The following is a 16,556-nucleotide window of genomic DNA, read 5'->3' as shown; positions in this document are numbered from 1 at the left end:
AACAAAATTTTGTAAGTTACATCAAATCACTCAACCCCTTTTACTCACGGTTTGAAATGCAGAATGACACGCCTGCACAAAAACTACCCAATGACCAGGTGACATAAGGAAGACCCTATTCAGGATTAACCCATGAAAGGCTGCTGGTCCTGACAACATACCTGGTGACACAACCGGTCTCTCAATGTGGGGAAGAAGAGGTTGTGATGGACTTCAGGAGGAACTCTGTTGACCACCTCCCACTATCAGCAGCTCGACTGTAGAGAGTCAGCAGCACTGAATTATAGGGGGTGCACACACATCACAGAGGATCTCACCTGGACCACCAACACTACATCACCCCAAACAGACCCAACAGCGCCTCCACTTCCTGCGCTACTGCAGGACATGAACACAGCTGCAAAGATCATCAGTGTCTCTATCCCCTTCATACGGGACGTTTTCTTTGCACGATGCTCCAGCAAATCCACCAGGATCGCGAAGAAGAACCCCGCCCATCATTCCCACAGTCTCTTTCAGCTCCTGTCGTCAGGAAGATGGTACCGGAGCATCAGAGCCCGCTCTGCCAGACTACTCAACAGCTTCTTGCCCCAGGCTGTGAGAGCCTTCAACTCCAGTCACCCCGCTCACCTTTAAAACCCCTGTCCAAACTCCTACCTCCTGAACCAGAAACCACACACACGATGAGTGGCCTATACAAACCCTCCATCTGTGGTTATACTCTCTTCTCTCTCTATCTGCACTGGACACATCCTCACTAGTACCCAGATTCACTATAGGGTAATAATTTTTTTTTACAATGTACATATACTACAGACTCACCTTTCATTGTCTCCCAGTTGTGCTGCTTTCCCTGAATGTCTCTTTTTGTACCACTGCACTACTGTGTGTAGTTACATGTGAAATTCAGATTATATGTCCAGGGTATATGTACAGTATTTATGGAAAGTATATATATATATAGTATATGTGTACTTACTTGTATATGTATAGTAAGTGTAACTCGTGCCCTGGGTCTGTGTTCATTTCTGTTGTCATGTGGACTCTTATTTTGAAGTTATTTTCTGTTCCCATTGTCGGATTAGGTCTCTGGTTCCCCTGTTTGGATTATGTTCCTGTTTCTGTCTTGGATTATCTTGGTTTGTGTTTTTTTAATAAACTGTTGCTGCACTTGGATTCTCACCTCTCCTCATCCCTGCTTAAAACGTAACAGAAAGATTATAGTACTGGTATAGTTAGATCACTTTTTTCAGTAGTTTATGTGTAGGTTTATATCTCTTTATATGTTTATAGGCTACTTCTACTGTTTATATTTGTTTTCATGTAGCATGTGGTCCTGCAAGGCATGACATTTCGTTCCACTGTATGTCTCCACATATAGTAGAATGACAATAAAGCTCACTTGTTTTGACTTGAAAAGACTGTACAGTGCTACGTTCATTTTTGGCATCAACTGTTATTCTGGGATAAGAAATGACTGTTAGGAATGGATAAAGACATATGACGTGCTCTCCTGTCTGCATCAAAGTCTGTGAATGGTCTCAGGAGGGTATTGTCCAATAAATATCGGAAAGACATTCAATAATTGGTATTAAGTGTCCGGGAAGCTTGGCTGGATCCACTGACCTTCAGTTAGTATGGTCTTATTTCTATGACTGATCTGTGCTATTTTTAGTGTTGGTCTTTATTATTTAGTGTTGAATGGCTCTAAAGATGTTTTAGAGCACTCTCAGATTGGAGGGGCCTTATTAGGTGGGGGTACAGGAAGGTTGTCACAGTCCCCATATTTTGCACTTATTGTTATATTATTATTTATTTTTGTAAGGTCTGAGTCAGCAGTTCAGTGATTTACTTAGTCCATGCTCGAACTCAGCCCAGTGCCTATGCTCAGCCACAACATATCAGTGTCTGGAGTCCCTATGGTTCATTTAAATAGACAGAAAGATACTTTCTACTGATTGTGTGTATGAACTAAAAGTACTACTAATAGTAAAAGTATTTACCCAATTTAATAAAATGACATTTAGAGTTCAGTAGACAGTTTCTGTCAATTCTTTATCTGACCTCCAAGGGGCAGTATCTGAAGAGGTTTATTTTTTTTCAAAAAGAAAATCTTGACTTAATTGTTATAATTGCCCGTTTCTATATTCATAAAGTCAAACGGAATGAAAAAATACACATTTTTTAACAATTTAAAATTCATGTTAACTAGGCCTATGCAATGACAACTATACAGCTGTTGAATAAATACACACACAAAAAAGTGAAATGCCTTTCTTTTCCCCCCATGTATTTATTTACCCCTGACATGATTAGGCCTATATTTACTCGTGTTTGTAAAAAAATAAAATAAAAAAAATAAACTAGCCTATATAATAGTTGAATTTGTTTACATGCCATTCCCCTAGCAGTAGGCCTAATCATGTAGAATGTGTTAGATAAGTATGGCTGGGACATTCTATCGCATTAGATAAAATAAACAAGATAAAGCAGACGAAGTTATTGACAGGGGTTACATCAGTCTAACAAAGTATATGTATAGCCTACTCAGCCTATATTTATGCAGCATTTTGGAAGGAGCGGCGTATGGAGGTGTTGTGCTGGCATTCTCCGTATGTTTTATCTTTTTGAGATACTCAAATAGCTGATTTGTGTGCCTGTTCCGTGAGAACAGAATCTACATTTTAGTCAGTCGAAATTAGATAATAAATTGTGGATGAACTAACATGTAGGCTAAGCAGCGTAAAAAACGCTGTTAAAGCCCTAGAGGGTTTAATTTGACCTCTATTTAGCTTGAAATTTCAGTGTTTGTCTTGAAACCCTTTGTTTTGAAGCAACAGTTTAAAATGTGCAAATTTGATATCTGTCATTAGCGTTATTATTTAGGCCTACTCATTTCATGCCGTTCCGTTACGAACGAATCGAATTGTGAATCGGTTCAATTGAATGAGTTGGTTCACAAGTAAAAGATCCGGTCGCTACCGCGTGCTTTAAGAAAAAGTAAACAACTAGAGGGGAAACTTTCAGCGAATAACAATTTAAATTCCTGTATGATTCTAATATAAATGCATCGTATGATTTCAGAAGACTTGGAATATTGGAACATTGATCGATTGGTCGCTTCTGTTCACTATATGAACTTCCATTTTATGGAAAATCTGCATGTAGATTAGGGTGAGTAACGGTAGCCTATGACCATCTATGTTCATCTGTTGCCACATGCAGCTGCATCACGACCATAGACTGTAAAAATGCCCTTTTTTTCTTCTTTTTAAAAAAAATCTTTGGCGTAGCTTCGATTTCTATTTACTTTCTGGGGGTGTATATCCCCCGAAAAGGCCTGCGGCCAAACATTCCTCACAGCTCCAAACTACCCAAAAGAGGTGAGAGAGCATATTACAGGGTCAGCTGAGAGCATATTAGAAGGTCAGCTGAGAGAGAGAGAGAGAGAGAGAGAGAGAGAGAGAGAGAGAGAGAGAGAGAGAGCGAGCGAGCGAGCTGAACAGTGCATTTGCATCCTTGCAGGTTGGTTATAACAGAAGGTCCTTATAAGTGAAATAGTCATTTTTGTAAAAGGAAAGGAGAGGCCCTCATCGAAAGTAAGTGTTTTCTCTCTATCATTTATTCTTAAATGGTAATTTACTCTCATTTTTGTTGAATTATGAACATTCAGAAAATGCTGTACTGCACACCATCCGTCATTAAGATAATTTCCTTTAATTGCCTTTTTTAAAGATGTTGTCCATTTATAACATAGTTTATTACTGCACATTTATATGAAAATATGATGTGTTCATAATAATGTTACACTGCCTATAACCCTCTTTCTGGTCTCTTTCATTATTTAAATAAGAACAATTTTTTTTATTATTATGTGTCATTGTGTTTGTGCTCACTTTTTAAGTATTTTCTAGACTTGTATTTAGTTTAAAATTGAAGCCCAATTTACGTTAAATCTATTTTAGCAAATGTTTCACAGTGTGTGTTCTGGTCAGCCGATACCAATTATCATGTTTGTACATCACTGAAGACAGAACGGTCTTTTTTAGTGTATCACATTTCTTGTTCTCTTTAAATGATCATGTGGCTCTAATACTATCTTTAACATAGCATGTAATATTGATATGAAATAATTTATCTTTTATAATAAGATCCTTGTGCTATTTAGCATTATTGCTGCGATACTTGCTATTGCAGTGTGAATTAACATTATAGTACGTATACTGAACTTTTCCAATGTATTAAATGTGTACACTGGTAAATATTTACAGCAGGAGTAACATTTGTTATTAAAAAAATAGTAACCAGCCTCAACCAGGCCAGCCTCTGTGCTTCTCTCATTCCTTTCTGACACCCATTTGAGAGGATTTTCTCACTAACAATGGCTGTCCAGCAAAGTGGCTGAACTCTGCATTCCACTCCAGACCCCAGCTACATTTGTGTGTATATTTAAAGAAAGCCAGAGAAGACCTTGTCACGGTCCTCTCTCAGGGGTGATACACTCTTTGTCTAATAGCTCTTAACCTTGTGCTTGTTGCCATGCAACTCTAAAATCCAACTTGAGAAGTGCATTTCTCACTCTCCATGACTACTTTAGTCTTCATTATTAACTGAACAATTATTAACAGATCTTATTTTTTGTGATAAAGTACATATTTACTTTGCAGTGGATATTTTTATTCTATTCAGCAAAAAAAAAAAAAAAAAAAAAAATTCAGAAAAGGTGTAATGTTTAGTTGTGTAAGCAACATGCATGAAAAAGGAATACTTTAAAAAGTCTTTAATAATAAACTCAGGAAATCACTAGGAGCACACAGGAGATAAACAACACATAATAATGACAGAGGACTGAACTGAACAGGGAAGTATATGCAAGAGATAACAAGGAACTAAATTAGATACATGTGATAATTACGTTTTTACATTTTTTTAAAGTATTTTTTTGTCTCACGTGATTTGAATTAATTGTCACATGTTTTGGAGTGTGTGTCTAATTAAGGTGATTATCTGTTTCTGTTAGAGTTGTATTTTTCAACATGGGTATTGTGCCTGATGAAGACCTGACGGTCGAAACATTGCGCTTTCAATAAAAGTTGTTTGGAGCTGTGAATTCAGTGTGCAGACATCACATTTCTTTTTTCCATAATCATGTGTAACCATAGAAAGAAACAGGCACATAATCAGAAACCAAGAAACCCGAAACTAAACAGAGCAGGGAAACAGAATATCAAAATAAGAGTTCAGAGAATTCTGAAGTGGAGTTGGAAACCATCCTGTAGTCTCAATTCATTCATTCAATGAAGTGAATGCTAGATTTGCAATTTACACTGTGGTTCAAAAGTTTGGGTAAGTTTGGGATAAGATTGTTTAATGTTTTTGAAAGAAGTCTCGTACTCACCAAGGTTGCAATCCAGCAAAAACAGTAATATTGTGAAATATTAAAACAATTTAAAATAGACACAAAGTTTTGTCATGAAATTCTAGATGACACAGGCTGATTAGGTCCTCTCTATAGGGCTAAGCTGATTGGTTCCTGCTGTAAAGCAGCCAATGAGCTTGCTGCTAAACTTTCAAATACTTGGCCAGCATCTGCAGTTTGCAGCATGCTTTCAGATTAACAGCAGTAGAAACAGTAATAATCTACAGCAGCAGCAATAACAGCAGTAGAAACAGTAATAAACTACAGCAGCAGCAATAACAGCAGTAGAAGCAACAGCAATAATCAACAGCAGCAGCGACAACAGCAGTAGAAGCAGCAGTAATCAACAGCAGCAGCTATACCAGCAGTAGAAGCAGTAATAATCAACAGCAGCAGCAGCAATAACAGCAGTAGAAACAGTAATAATCAACAGCAGCAGCAGCAGCAGCAATAACAGCAGTAGAAACAGTAATAATCTACAGCAGCAATAACAGCAGTAGAAGCAACAGCAATAATCAACAGCAGCAACAACAACAGTAGAAGCAGCAGTAATCAACAGCAGCAGCAGCAGCTATACCAGCAGTAGAAGCAGTAATAATCAACAGCAGCAGCAGCAGCTATACCAGCAGTAGAAGCAGTAATAATCAACAGCAGCAGCAGCAGCAGCAGCTATACCAACAGTAGAAGCAGTAATAATCAACAGCAGCAGCTATACCAGCAGTAGAAGCAGTAATAATCAACAGCAGCAGCAGCAGCAGCAGCTATACCAGCAGTAGAAGCAGTAATAATCAACAGCAGCAGCAGCAGCAGCTATACCAGCAGTAGAAGCAGTAATAATCAACAGCAGCAGCCATACCAGCAGTAGAAGCAGTAATAATCAACAGCAGCAGCAGCAGCAGCAGCTATACCAGCAGTAGAAGCAGTAATAATCAACATCAGCAGCAGCAGCAACAACAGCAGTAGAAGCAGCAGTAATCAACAGCAGCAGCAGCAACAACAGCAGTAGAAGCAGCAGTAATCAACAGCAGAAGCAGCTATACCAGCAGTAGAAGCAGTAATAATCAACAGCAGCAGCTATACCAGCAGTAGAAGCAGTAATAATCAACAGCAGCAGCAAAAACAGCAGTAGAAGCAGCAGCAATAACAGCAGTAGAAGCACAGCAGCAGCAACAACAGCAGTAGAAGCAGTAATAATCAACAGCAGCAGCTATACCAGCAGTAGAAGCAGTAATAATCAACAGCAGCAGCAGCAATAACAGCAGTAATCAACAGCAGCAGCAACAACAGCAGTAGAAGCAGCAGTAATCAACAGCAGCAGCAACAACAGCAGTAGAAGCAGCAGTAATCAACAGCAGCAGCAACAACAGCAGTAGAAGCAGCAGTAATCAACAGCAGCAGCTATACCAGCAGTAGAAGCAGTAGTAATCAACAGCAGCAGCAGCAGCAATAATCAACAGCAGCAGCGGCAGCAGTAATAACAGCAGTAGAAACAGTAATAATCAACAGCAGCAGCAGCAGCAGCAATAAAAGCAGTAGAAGCAGTAATGATCATCAACAGCAGCAGCAATAACAGCAGTAGAAGCAGCAATAATCAACAGCAGCAGCAATAACAGCAGTAGAAGCAGTAATAATCAACAGCAGCAGCAGCAGCAATAACAGCAGTAGAAACAGTAATAATCAACAGCAATAACAGCAGTGGAAACAGTAATAATCTAAAGCAGCAGCAATAACAGCAGTAGAAGCAACAGCAATAATCAACAGCAGCAACAACAGCAGTAATCAACAGCAGCAGCAGCTATACCAGCAGTAGAAGCAGTAATAATCAACAGCAGCAGCAGCAGCAGCTATACCAGCAGTAGAAGCAGTAATAATCAACAGCAGCAGCAATAACAGCAGTAGAAGCAACAGCAATAATCAACAGCAACAGCAGCAGCAACAACAGCAGTAGAAGCAGCAGTAATCAACAGCAGCAGCAGCAGCAGCTATACCAGCAGTAGAAGCAGTAATAATCAACAGCAGCAATAACAGCAGTAGAAACAGTAATAATCTACTGCAGCAGCAATAACAGCAGTAGAAGCAACAGCAATAATCAACAGTAGCAGTAGAAGCAGCAGTAATCAACAGCAGCAGCAGCAGCTATACCAGCAGTAGAAGCAGTAATAATCAACATCAGCAGCAACAACAGCAGTAGAAGCAGTAATGATCATCAACAGCAGCAGCAATAACAGCAGTAGAAGCAGCAATAATCAACAGCAGTAGAAGCAGTAAAAATCAACAGCAGCAGCAGCAGCAATAACAGCAGTAGAAACAGTAATAATCAACAGCAGCAGCAGCAGCAATAACAGCAGTAGAAACAGTAATAATCTACAGCAGCAGCAGCAGCAGCAGCAATAACAGCAGTAGAAGCAACAGCAATAATCAACAGCAGCAGCAGCAACAACAGCAGTAGAAGCAGCAGTAATCAACAGCAGCAGCAGCAGCTATACCAGCAGTAGAAGCAGTAATAATCAACAGCAGCAATAACAGCAGTAGAAACAGTAATAATCTACTGCAGCAGCAATAACAGCAGTAGAAGCAACAGCAATAATCAACAGCAGCAGTAGAAGCAGCAGTAATCAACAGCAGCAGCAGCAGCAGCTATACCAGCAGTAGAAGCAGTAATAATCAACATCAGCAGCAGCAGCAACAACAGCAGTAGAAGCAGCAGTAATCAATAGCAGCAGCAGCAGCAACAACAGCAGTAGAAGCAGCAGTAATCAACAGCAGCAGCTATACCAGCAGTAGAAGCAGTAATAATCAACAGCAGCAAGTATACCAGCAGTAGAAGCAGTAATAATCAACAGCAGCAGCAATAACAGCAGTAGAAGCAGCAGCAATAACAGCAGTAGAAGCACAGCAGCAGCAACAACAGCAGTAGAAGCAGTAATAATCAACAGCAGCAGCTATACCAGCAGTAGAAGCAGCAGTAATCAACAGCAGCAGCAACAACAGCAGTAGAAGCAGCAGTAATCAACAGCAGCAGCTAAACCAGCAGTAGAAGCAGTAGTAATCAACAGCAGCAGCAGCGGCAGCAGTAATAACAGCAGTAGAAACAGTAATAATCAACAGCAGCAGCAGCAATAAAAGCAGTAGAAGCAGTAATGATCATCAACAGCAGCAGCAATAACAGCAGTAGAAGCAGCAATAATAAACAGCAGCAGCAATAACAGCAGTAGAAGCAGTAATAATCAACAGCAGCAGCAGCAGCAGCAGCAATAACAGCAGTAGAAACAGTAATAATCAACAGCAGCAGCAGCAGCAGCAGCAATAACAGCAGTAGAAACAGTAATAATCTACAGCAGCAGCAACAATAACAGCAGTAGAAGCAACAGCAATAATCAACAGCAGCAGCAGCAGCAGTAATAACAGCAGTAGAAACAGTAATAATCAACAGCAGCAATAAAAGCAGTAGAAGCAGTAATGATCATCAATAGCAGCAGCGATAACAGCAGTAGAAGCAGCAATAATCAACAGCAGCAGCAATAACAGCAGTAGAAGCAGTAATAATCAACAGCAGCAGCAGCAGCAGCAATAACAGCAGTAGAAACAGTAATAATCAACAGCAGCAGCAGCAGCAGCAATAACAGCAGTAGAAACAGTAATAATCTACAGCAGCAGCAATAACAGCAGTAGAAGCAACAGCAATAATCAACAGCAGTAGAAGCAGCAGTAATCAACAGCAGCAGCAGCAGCAGCTATACCAGCAGTAGAAGCAGTAATAATCAACAGCAGCAGCTATACCAGCAGTAGAAGCAGTAATAATCAATAGCAGCAGCAGCAGCTATACCAGCAGTAGAAGCAGTAATAATCAACAGCAGCAGCAGCAGCTATACCAGCAGTAGAAGCAGTAATAATCAACAGCAGCAGCAGCAGCAACAACAGCAGTAGAAGCAGCAGTAATCAACAGCATTAGCAGCAGCAACAACAGCAGTAGAAGCAGCTGTAATCAACAGCAGCAGCAGCAGCTATACCAGCAGTAGAAGCAGTAATAATCAACAGCAGCAGCTTTACCAGCAGTAGAAGCAGTAATAATCAACAGCAGCAGCATTAACAGCAGTAGAAGCAGCAGTAATCAACAGCAGCAGCAATAACAGCAGTAGAAGCACAGCAGCAGTAATAATCAACAGCAGCAGCTATACCAGCAGTAGAAGCAGTAATAATCAACAGCAGCAGCAATAACAGCAGTAGAAACAGCAGTAATCAACAACAGCAGCAGCAATAATCAACAGCAGCAGCAGCAGCAGTAATAACAGCAGTAGAAACAGTAATAATCAACAGCAGCAATAAAAGCAGTAGAAGCAGTAATGATCATCAATAGCAGCAGCAATAACAGCAGTAGAAGCAGCAATAATCAACAGCAGCAGCAGCTATACCAGCAGTAGAAGCAGCAATAATCAACAGCAGCAGCAGCAATAACAGCAGTAGAAGCAGTAATGATAATCAACAGCAGCAGCAGCAGCTATACCAGCAGTAGAAGCAGCAATAATCAACAGCAGCAGCAGCAATAACAGCAGTAGAAGCAGTAATGATCATCAATAGCAGCAGCAATAACAGCAGTAGAAGCAGTAATAATCAACAGCAGCAGCAGCAGCAATAACAGCAGTAGAAGCAGCAATAATCAACAGCAGCAGCAGCAATAACAGCAGTAGAAGCAGTAATGATCATCAATAGCAGCCGCAATAACAGCAGTAGAAACAGTAATAATCAACAGCAGCAGCAGCAGCAATAACAGCAGTAGAAACAGTAATAATCTACAGCAGCAGCAATAACAGCAGTAGAAGCAACAGCAATAATCAACAGCAGCAACAACAGCAGTAGAAGCAGCAGTAATCAACAGCAGCAGCAGCAGCTATACCAGCAGTAGAAGCAGTAATAATCAACAGCAGCAGCAGCAACAACAGCAGTAGAAGCAGCAGTAATCAACAGCAGCAGCAGCAACAACAGCAGTAGAAGCAGCTGCAATCAACAGCAGCAGCAGCAGCTATACCAGCAGTAGAAGCAGTAATAATCAACAGCAGCAGCTTTACCAGCAGTAGAAGCAGTAATAATCAACAGCAGCAGCATTAACAGCAGTAGAAGCAGCAGTAATCAACAGCAGCAGCAATAACAGCAGTAGAAGCACAGCAGCAGTAATAATCAACAGCAGCAGTTATACCAGCAGTAGAAGCAGTAATAATCAACAGCAGCAGCAATAACAGCAGTAGAAACAGCAGTAATCAACAACAGCAGCAACAACAGCAGTAGAAGCAGCAGTAATCAACAGCAGCAGCAACAGCAGCAGTAGAAGCAGCAGTAATCAACAGCAGCAGCAGCAATAATCAACAGCAGCAGCAGCAGTAATAACAGCAGTAGAAACAGTAATAATCAACAGCAGCAATAAAAGCAGTAGAAGCAGCAGTAATCAACAGCAGCAGCAGCAATAATCAACAGCAGCAGCAGCAGTAATAACAGCAGTAGAAACAGTAATAATCAACAGCAGCAATAAAAGCAGTAGAAGCAGTAATGATCATCAATAGCAGCAGCAATAACAACAGTAGAAGCAGCAATAATCAACAGCAGCAGCAGCTATACCAGCAGTAGAAGCAGCAATAATCAACAGCAGCAGCAGCAATAACAGCAGTAGAAGCAGTAATGATAATCAACAGCAGCAGCAGCAGCTATACCAGCAGTAGAAGCAGCAATAATCAACAGCAGCAGCAGCAGCAATAACAGCAGTAGAAGCAGTAATGATCATCAATAGCAGCAGCAGCAATAACAGCAGTAGAAGCAGTAATAATCAACAGCAGCAGCAGCAGCAGCAATAACAGCAGTAGAAACAGTAATAATCAACAGCAGCAGCAGCAGCAATAACAGCAGTAGAAACAGTAATAATCTACAGCAGCAGCAATAACAGCAGTAGAAGCAACAGCAATAATCAACAGCAGCAACAACAGCAGTAGAAGCAGCAGTAATCAACAGCAGCAGCAGCAGCTATACCAGCAGTAGAAGCAGTAATAATCAACAGCAACAGCAGCAGCTATACCAGCAGTAGAAGCAGTAATAATCAACAGCAACAGCAGCAATAACAGCAGTAGAAACAGTAATAATCTACAGCAGCAGCAATAACAGCAGTAGAAGCAACAGTAATCAACAGCAGCAGCAGCAGCAGCAGCTATACCAGCAGTAGAAGCAGTAATAATCAACAGCAGCAGCAGCAGCTATACCAGCAGTAGAAGCAGTAATAATCAACAGCAGCAGCAATAACAGCAGTAGAAGCAACAGCAATAATCTACAGCAGCAGCAGCAGCAGCAGCAGTAGAAGCAGCAGTAATCAACAACAGCAGCAGCAGCAGCTATACCAGCAGTAGAAGCAGTAATAATCAACAGCAGCAGCAGCAGCAGCAACAACAGCAGTAGAAGCAGCAGTAATCAACAACAGCAGCAGCAGCAGCTATACCAGCAGTAGAAGCAGTAATAATCAACAGCAGCAGCAGCAGCAGCAATAATCAACAGCAGCAGCAGCAACAATAACAGCAGTAAAGCAGCAATAATCAACAGCAGCAGCAGCAGTAATAACAGCCAAAGCAGCAGTGTAGCAGATCTATTCCACCAAAAACACACATATCATTATTCATGTTGAAAACAGTTGTGCTGCTTAATATTTTTGTGGAAACTGTGATACATTTTTTTACAGGACTCTTTGATAAATAGAATCTTCAAAAGAACAGCATTAATTTAAAATAAAAAAATCTGTTAAAAAATCCCTTTTGAATGGTAGTGTATAATAAATATTGTATATGTTATTGTAATATCTAGAGGTGTTGACTAAGGAAAACACATTTTGTGAGAAAATTGTAGTTTTGTCCCAATCCCAATGTCTGCTTCATGGAAAGATTGAGCAACAGAAACATGTTGTATCAATAGCAACCAAATAATCACATGAGAGAGATTTTCAGTTCAGGCTTTATTTGCTGCATAGTAACCACCCATCTCATTAGACCAATACAATAGAGGAATGGCCAGAGAGATGAAAGCACAGTACTGAATGAGAACATTAATTTCCATATACATTCATCTCATGACCTGCAGGAGGGCAGACCTGGGCTCTATTAGAGTGTAATTAAATTGCATATACGTGTGTGTGTGTGTGTGTGTGTGTGTGTGTGTGTGTGTGTGTGTGTGTGTGTGTGTGCTGTCTTGAAAGGTGGTAGAGATGTATTATTTTAACTCTAAATTTACACAGACCATTCAAAGGGATGCACAGTAATATCAGGCTTTTATTATTTTTTATGGCTTATTTTATGTTATGTTAAATTGTAATACTATTTTACAATTTTACTGTATTTTTTATCAAATAAATTCAGCCTTGGTGATCAAACAAACATGAAAAATGCCTCAATGATCCTAAACTTTTAAACGGTGATGCATATTGATCTCCGCTTTGTATCTGAAATATTTACATAGTGGCAAAGTTAAATAAAATAATAAATAATACATGTCTATAATTTCTAAAATACTTAAGGCAATGCAAGCGCTTTGAATAGACATTTGATTTCATTTATATTGTGATTTTTCTGAGCCAATTAACTAGATCTGTACTTTATGTGATTAAATACAGCTTAATTTAATAAATGTATTCTAATGGTTTATGCATCTCTGTGTCTGGCTCTAGTATGTTGCTGGTGTTGCTGTGCTGGTTTGTCGGGGTCACAGTGCTTTTATATGTCTTGTACTCCTGGTTCATCCCTGCTGTTGTGCAGTTCAACGGCAGTCTCGCGTTACTCTGGCATGATGTCATCGTTGAGCGTGCTCTCGATACTCTGACCAGATCCACTCGACCACAGGTGACTCAATTAGTCCTGGTTTAACAGTTTTCTATCTCAATACAAAATTACAGAATGTACCTCGATCCTGAAAGGTGTTAAACTATTGAGGCCCATAAAGTAAACAAAGTCGTCACCAGAACCCTTTATGTCTTTGTTGTGACCAGCGTCTGCTGAATGCAGTACGGAAGCATGCGACCCGAGGTGACCCTCAGAGTGTGATCTCGGCCATTGATCATTTCTGCCGACACAGTGAATGGGCTATGAACATTGGAGATGAGAAAGGTCAGAGCACTGCTTTTGTATTTCCAGACTCGTTATTATTATTTTTCATTGCACAGAAATGTTCAGGGGAAAATCTGAAAGAAATGTCAGATTCTTTTCTGAAGATAAAATTTGAATATGTTTGCTTCAAAATAAGGAAATGGGTTTTATTAATTATGTAATTTTTATTACTTAACTAAGAAGTTTACTCTACCGTATAAACGTTTGGGGTCAGTCATTTTTAAATAAATTAATACTTTTATTCAGCAAGGGTGTCTTCGGTTGATCAAAAGTGACGGTATAGACTTTTACATTGTTACAAAAGTTTTCTATTTCAAATTATTGCTGTTCTTTCGAATGTTCTATTAATCAAAACATCATGAAAAATTGTATCATGGTTTCCAAAACAATATCAAGCAGCTCAACTGTTTTCAACATTTATAATAATAAAAGAAAATGTTTCTTGAGCACCAAATCAGCATATTAGAATGATTTCATGATTTCATTAGAATGAGTCATGGTGCTGAAAATTCAACTTTACCATCACATGAATTAATTACATTTTAAAATATATTAAAATAGAAAACTGTTATTTTCAATTGTGATAATATTTCACTATGTTACTGTTTTTACTGTATTTTTGATCAAATAAATGCAGCCTTGTTGAGCAGAAGAGACTTCCTTCATAAACATAAATAGTGTTCCAAGTATTCCAATATATGTAATCAATTTCACAATTTTTTTTAACTTTTGCTAAGCCAGCTATATCATTTTTAAATATTTTTAATTTTTAAATTTTTTGGCTATACTTGTCAGGGCCAAATATTCTCACTTATACAGTAAAATATAATGACTAGTGACATATTGACATATTACGGATTCTCACTACTAGTTAAAAAGGCTTATAAATCGGCCAAAACATGTTTTTATTTAAATTTAGTGTTTTGCACATGTTTCTTAAGGGATATGTTTAGCGATAGGGGTTGTGTTAGGCCATAGAAAATATCCTTAACCTGATATACAATCAATGGAAGTCTATGCAATGCCCTCACTAATATAGTGAAACAAACGTGTGTGTGTGTGTGTGTGTGTGTACACTCAGGCTCTATCCTGGACTCAGTGGTGAGTGAGTTGAACCCAGAGAAGGTCCTAGAGTTGGGCACATACTGTGGATACTCTACAGTGCGCATCGCTCGTCTGCTTCCTCCAGGAGCTCGTCTGATAACACTGGAGTTCAATGCAGATTATGCTGCAATTGCTCGACAAGTAATCGCCTGGGCGGGTCTTGAAGACAGAGTAAGGTCCCTGTTCCTTCACAAACACTTCAATTACATACAGTCCTTATAGTTCTTATTTACTCTCTGCAAACATTATGTTTGTAGCCTATATTTCAAATGAAAGGAGTAATTTCCTGTTTATAATGCCTTGAATCAATGTTTTACTTCATCAGGTCCAGCTTGTAGAAGGTGCGTCTGAAGATTGGATCCCGCGCATGAAAGAGCACTTTGGAATTGAAACATTTGATTTCGTTTTTCTGGACCACTGGAAGGACCGTTACCTCCCTGACACAAAATTAATGGAGGTGTGTTTGATTCTGACCACTGTAATTTCATTCAATCTCAGTTAGAGATTATGGTGCCTCTACAATGCAAATATGTCCAAAAACGTCATGAATTCAGTTGCAATGTCAGTGTTTTCCTCTCGATTTTACTGGAAGCATATATCCAACCTTTTCTGCACTTCTATTTTTTTCTGTCTTCTTTATTTATAGGATTGTGGTCTACTAAGGAAAGGCACCGTTCTGCTTGCTGATAATGTGATCTGTCCGGGAGTCCCAGACTATCTTCAATATGTGCGCAATAGCCTTTCCTATAAAAGCTGCTATTTTAAATCCCATTTAGAGTATACCAAGGCAGAGGACGGCTTGGAAAAGTCTGTGTTTTTGGGCTAGAGATTTACAGAAATGGTTCATATGTTTACCTTTTTTTCGCTTGACTTTTTATGCTAAGAGTTTCTCAGATCTAACAAGAGGTGTATTTTGAATAATTTATTATCATAAGTCCTTAAGACTTACTGTACTTAAAATCTGTGAATCAGGACACAGTTCTGCACATTTGTTCAAACAAGACCACTGTTTTACCACTCTGTACCACTAGAGGGTAGGATCACATTTAAAATGGGTGGTCTAGACCCCCTCTTACAGTGTAACCAGAAATTTTATCTTAAAAGTATATACCAGTGATTCTGTATTTATATTTTTTAGAGAAAATGTAACCTTTTTAGGTTATTTTATAGTTATTCTGTAATAATTGAAACAATGCCACTTTGTGGTCATGTCATTTAGAGTGTGTTCATTTTAGCTTTTATTTTTATTTTTATTTTTTATTGAAAGTGGCTTATATGGATTGCTGTTTTATTTACGTTTTGGTGCATATTTTTTTATGTTTTAATGTTGCAAATGTATTTGTGTCTGGCAATAATGTTTTATTCATTTAATTTTTAAGGTGAAATATGGGAACAATATGTCCCCACAAAGATGGCAGTATCCGAAATTCTTTTCGTTTTGTGTTCCCCATGAGGTAAACAGCCAGGATAGGGTTAGTGTAAGGGGATAGAATAAAGTTTGTACAGTATAAAAATAATTGCCTGTGAAAAATTGTTACCTTTGTCTCAAAACACAAGACTATGAAGATATAACAGACAATTACATTTTTATTTTTTGTTCATTTATTATTCGGATCCATCCCTCTCACATTTTATAGTGTCATATTCCACAACTTAATTTAACAGTCATAAATCTTTAATAGCATTGAAAATGAACCACTACAGCCCAGCCACACATTTCAACATAATACATCCACAAGCACACTTATAAATAAAAATATTATAGACACCTTAACCCTCTATGGTACGGTGTTGCCTCCAGAGCGTAGATGGAGATGAGGATGAAGATGGATATGAAAACTTGATATGATAACTTGATGATATGATGGTTTGGTAATACTTAATAATAGTGTTCAACTATAATGTTG

The 16,556-nt window shown here is 39.0% G+C and overlaps 1 protein-coding gene across 4 annotated transcripts; it reads left to right on the top strand.

Annotated features, from left to right (window-relative positions):
- Positions 1-86: 86 nt before the first annotated feature.
- On the top strand, positions 87-15,892 carry comtb (catechol-O-methyltransferase b). 4 transcript variants are annotated; one of them, XM_082155217.1, is made up of 6 exons: positions 87-1,206; positions 13,110-13,281; positions 13,428-13,545; positions 14,627-14,820; positions 14,975-15,106; positions 15,296-15,892. In XM_082155217.1, the coding sequence occupies exons 1-6, from the start codon at positions 968-970 to the stop codon at positions 15,473-15,475; spliced, it is 1,035 nt and encodes a 344-aa protein (XP_082011343.1). In that variant the 5' UTR covers positions 87-967; the 3' UTR covers positions 15,476-15,892. The 4 variants fall into 4 exon arrangements, with proteins under 4 accessions (XP_082011343.1, XP_082011344.1, XP_082011345.1 ...); XM_082155218.1 differs by lacking the exon at positions 87-1,206 and adding an exon at positions 2,504-2,612; XM_082155219.1 differs by lacking the exon at positions 87-1,206 and adding an exon at positions 2,941-3,174.
- The last annotated feature ends 664 nt before the right edge of the window (positions 15,893-16,556 follow it).

The sequence above is a fragment of the Leuciscus leuciscus genome, assembly GCF_965113295.1.
Source record: "Leuciscus leuciscus genome assembly, chromosome: 23".
In the NCBI taxonomy this organism is placed as follows: Eukaryota; Metazoa; Chordata; class Actinopteri; order Cypriniformes; family Leuciscidae; genus Leuciscus; species Leuciscus leuciscus.
This window is presented reverse-complemented; position numbering and strand designations above follow the sequence as displayed.

Bases quoted from the DNA above. Each gene is read 5' to 3' on its own strand.
- comtb (XM_082155217.1), top strand. From the start codon at position 968: ATGTGTACTTACTTGTATATGTATAGTAAGTGTAACTCGTGCCCTGGG. The intron at 13,282-13,427 runs GTGACTCAATTA...TGTTGTGACCAG, and splicing joins CCAGATCCACTCGACCACAG to CGTCTGCTGAATGCAGTACG. The intron at 15,107-15,295 runs GTGTGTTTGATT...CTTTATTTATAG, and splicing joins CTGACACAAAATTAATGGAG to GATTGTGGTCTACTAAGGAA.